Source organism: Papaver somniferum, chromosome 10, assembly GCF_003573695.1.
Source record: "Papaver somniferum cultivar HN1 chromosome 10, ASM357369v1, whole genome shotgun sequence".
NCBI classification, from domain to species: Eukaryota; Viridiplantae; Streptophyta; class Magnoliopsida; order Ranunculales; family Papaveraceae; genus Papaver; species Papaver somniferum.
This window is the reverse complement of record NC_039367.1, coordinates 128,214,116-128,217,868: the sequence shown is the minus strand read 5'-3', so window position 1 is coordinate 128,217,868 and position 3,753 is coordinate 128,214,116. Positions and strand designations below refer to the sequence as shown.

Below are 3,753 nucleotides of genomic sequence, written 5' to 3'. Positions count from 1 at the left end.
CATTTTGTAAGGAGAGTTGTCTAAGCTCCAAGCTGGAATAATTCAAATGCAGGTCAGTTTTCAACAAACCTCTCCCTTCGTCGATGACGAGAATTAATAGATTTTGTGAGTAAATCATCTGTAAACCTTTGCGAGACAAAACTCGTCTGTTAGGGTCACCTAACGATTTAAAGGCTTATTGCACATGATAAATGCAACCTTGATTCCTATGAAAGTGAGTTAAGATAGAAATGCAGAATAGCTGATTAACTTTTTTAATGTAACCGATTTCCAAATTGAGTATTATCTTGTGTTAAAAGATTTTAAATTAATAAAATAGTTTAAACCTCTTAGTTACATTTAATGAAATTGATTCTGCTCGTCCAAAGTACAACGATATCATTTATCTATGAGAGTGTGAATTATGTCGTAGAGTGTAACCTAGATGTAGCATTAAAAAGGTCAAACAAGCATTTAAATTTTGCAAGGATGTGAACCTCAGTGTAACCTAGATGTAGCATTAAAAAGGTCAAACAAGCATTTAAATTTAGCAAGGATGTGAACCTCATTTCCGTTACCCGGCGAGGATATGGACCTCACTCCAGTAAAGCAGGGATTCTAACCTCGCTGTCCTTGCATTTTAAACTTTTTTGGCAGAGGATTGTTTCTTTGCCTATGTCAGTGTTTCCTCTAAGGTTCTCGCCACCAGTTCGCCACAGGTTTTGTCCTTTTCATCCTACTTCCCTCCTCCATAAGAGTCAGCCTACGAGTCCAACTATCTAACACCAAAGCTTTTCGATTCACCTATACAATCCTGATGTCAGATTCATCAAAGACATTATTTGACCTCCAGGCACATACATTGATATGAATCGTGCCAGCTAAAGCCTAAAGGATATGAACCCAAGGAATGGCCAGCTAAAGAAAAAGTGGTCAAAGTCAGAATGTTGGTGAAGAGATTTGTGGTTTTTTTTTCAACCTAAGCATATGTAATAGATGTTTTGTTGTTCCACCTGGGAAGCCAAAGAAGCAACAAGGTTGAAAGGTAGCTTGTTCTTGAGATTCATTCATGTACGAATCATAATAAAACTTGAGCATGAAACAAAAACTAAAACTATCTATACAGGATAGCTCGTTGCAGAATAAGTATATAATGCAGAATTATTTGCACAATCATCTGTAAAGAAACCTTTCATTTCTCATATGCAGAAAGTTACTACTAGTTCTGGTGGTTTACTTACTTTACTGGAGCAGGTTACTTATCTCTCCCTGAAGCTATATTAAAAACCATATACCAGCCAGGAATTTAACAGCAGCATTGCCAATCCTCTGAGACGTGCACCAAGCAGGAACCCAAATTCCAAAGGCACCAGAAATGTTCTGATATTGGCCAACCAAACCAGGGGGGCGCAGTTGAAGCAAAAATTTGTCAAGTCAATTTGGCCAAATAATATACTATTGTTATTAGCTTTAAGACACACACAATTAACATGAGAAGGCAACAAAGAGACGGACATGATAACAAGGCATGCCGATATTTAGGTACTCTATTTTAATTCGAGCAAATTTAAACTAATACATTAGTACTTAAGGATGAATAGCCAAGACTAAAACAGTGTCAAAACAGTATGAAGTACAACTCCAAAAACATCAAAGGGAAAAATATAAGATTTAAGGCTCTATTTGAGAGGAATAAATCTAGAGGAGTGAGTGGCACCAATACCAGGGCGCCCATGCTTTACTGGCTTGTACGATATTGAGAACTCAGCAAGATAATGGCCAATCATTTCAGGTTTGATTTCAACCTGGTTGAAGGTCTTACCATTGTAGACCCCAACGATGCTACCAATCATCTCAGGAACTATAATCATGTTTCGAAGGTGGGTCCTGACAGGTTCTGGCTTCTCACCTTGAGGGGCATCCCTTTTCTGTTCAAAATTATCAAATGATACAATAATCAAAATCGACTGAAAAACAACTAACTATTGCAGGTTAAACATATCAAGTGTGGCAATCGCTAGACCACAAGGAAAATATACACATACAAACCATTTAAGCACTTGAGGTTTTTATAATCATATTCCTCGTTAGAACTGTTGACCATTTTGTAATGTTATCTGCATGAACTTTGCTTGAACCATCTAATCAATGGCTTTGATTCCTACTATTACAGTCCAGTGGTCTAATACCTTTGTACGTCGTTTTGAGATTCACATAAATGGCAAACTTTTGAGAATAGTTACCGCAACTACTAGAATCAAAATGAGAGAGATATATAATGAGTCAGCCGGATCAAAGTTGCTCCTTCCATATAACTCAACTCTCATATGCACCACTTTTGCACCCAAGTGACCTCCTTAACAATAGGAGGTAGTGTTTTTACACAAAATCAGCAAACAGAGAATGAACTTTGCTTAAACCATCTAATCAATGGCTTCGATTCTACTATTGCAATCCAGTGTTCTAATACCTTTTTACATAGGACTTCTTGAGATTCAAATAAATAGCAAACTTTCGAGAATAGTTACTACAATTACTAGAATCAGAATGAGAGATAAATTTGATCAGTCAGCATTCAACTCTCATATGCAACACTTTAGCACCCAAGTGACCTCCTTAACATGAGATACAAAAGAAAAGGACAGGTAGTGTTTTTACACGAAATCAGGAAACAGAAAATGTAGCATATAAACACCGAAGCATTTCAATAACACATTGCACCCTTCAATATCTTCTATATATAGAATCAACACTAAAATAGTTTAAAATGTGTTCATGATCCTCCAGCTATCAAAACAGAACACAGCTTTTCATTATCTATTAATAAAAAACCAAATTTGTGCTTTTCCATATCAAACCTAAACTCCCTAAATAACTGATAAATAAACGGAGGTAGAAATCATTACCGCTTTGCGCAGTTTCTTGATCAGAGCCATTGGCTGTCTCTTCAAACCTCTCTGAAACCTATCAAATACATCCACATAACACGAAATAACAAAATTGAATTGATTTTAGATTCTCTATTTGTGTAATCAAAACGCACAAAACTGTGGAGCAGAACGTATTATTACCTTCTTCTAGCCCTAGCAGTGAAGAGCTTGACAAGGTCATCAGTTGACATATCAAGTAAGGCATCTAAATCAACACCCCGGAAAGCAAACTTCCTAAATGTTCTCCTCTTTGGTTGCTCTGTTGCGACTTCAATTTCTGGATCCATAGTTGCAAGGAAGGAGATGCAGGAACGCTAACGTGCCGAAAACTTATCTAAATAGTATACCACCAGCAAATGTAAATTAGGGTTTAAGAAATGGTACAAAGGGTGCTTTATATATGTTTGGAATTTGGACGAATTTGGGCTCAATTTTGTAAAATGTTATTGGGCTGACCGATTGGAGGGTCCAAAGGGCCCGATGGGAAGGAGTCTATTTTATTGCCACTTTTATTTTTATTTTTATGTAAAATGAAGCCTAACACAAATATGTAATTTGATAAAAAGGTTTGGTGTGATGAAAATTTTGGTTATATTTTCACTGGATAAAATTGTCCCTTCCTTTTAGTCCAATTATTATAACTCTTTATGTATTCTATTTTTTCAGGGGTATAATTGGCGCGCAAACTACAATATCTATAATACAAAACAGGATGGGTTTTTGAGCTTGGACGGTCGGATAACATTTGGAGAGACAAACGTTGCATCCGACCATCCCAGTCTCATCCCAGTGAAGACATCCGACGGTCGTCGTTTCTGTAACCCCTCTCATTATGAATCAAAAT

The 3,753-nt window shown here is 36.7% G+C and overlaps 1 protein-coding gene across 1 annotated transcript; it reads right to left on the bottom strand.

Moving 5' to 3' along the window:
* Window positions 1-1,417: 1,417 nt before the first annotated feature.
* Window positions 1,418-3,265, bottom strand: LOC113315053 (40S ribosomal protein S15-like). The gene is made up of 3 exons (XM_026563362.1): window positions 3,051-3,265; window positions 2,886-2,943; window positions 1,418-1,907 (listed from the first exon to the last, which is right to left on the bottom strand). The coding sequence occupies exons 1-3, from the start codon at window positions 3,194-3,196 to the stop codon at window positions 1,659-1,661; spliced, it is 453 nt and encodes a 150-aa protein (XP_026419147.1). The 5' UTR covers window positions 3,197-3,265; the 3' UTR covers window positions 1,418-1,658.
* Between the last annotated feature and the right edge of the window lie 488 nt (window positions 3,266-3,753).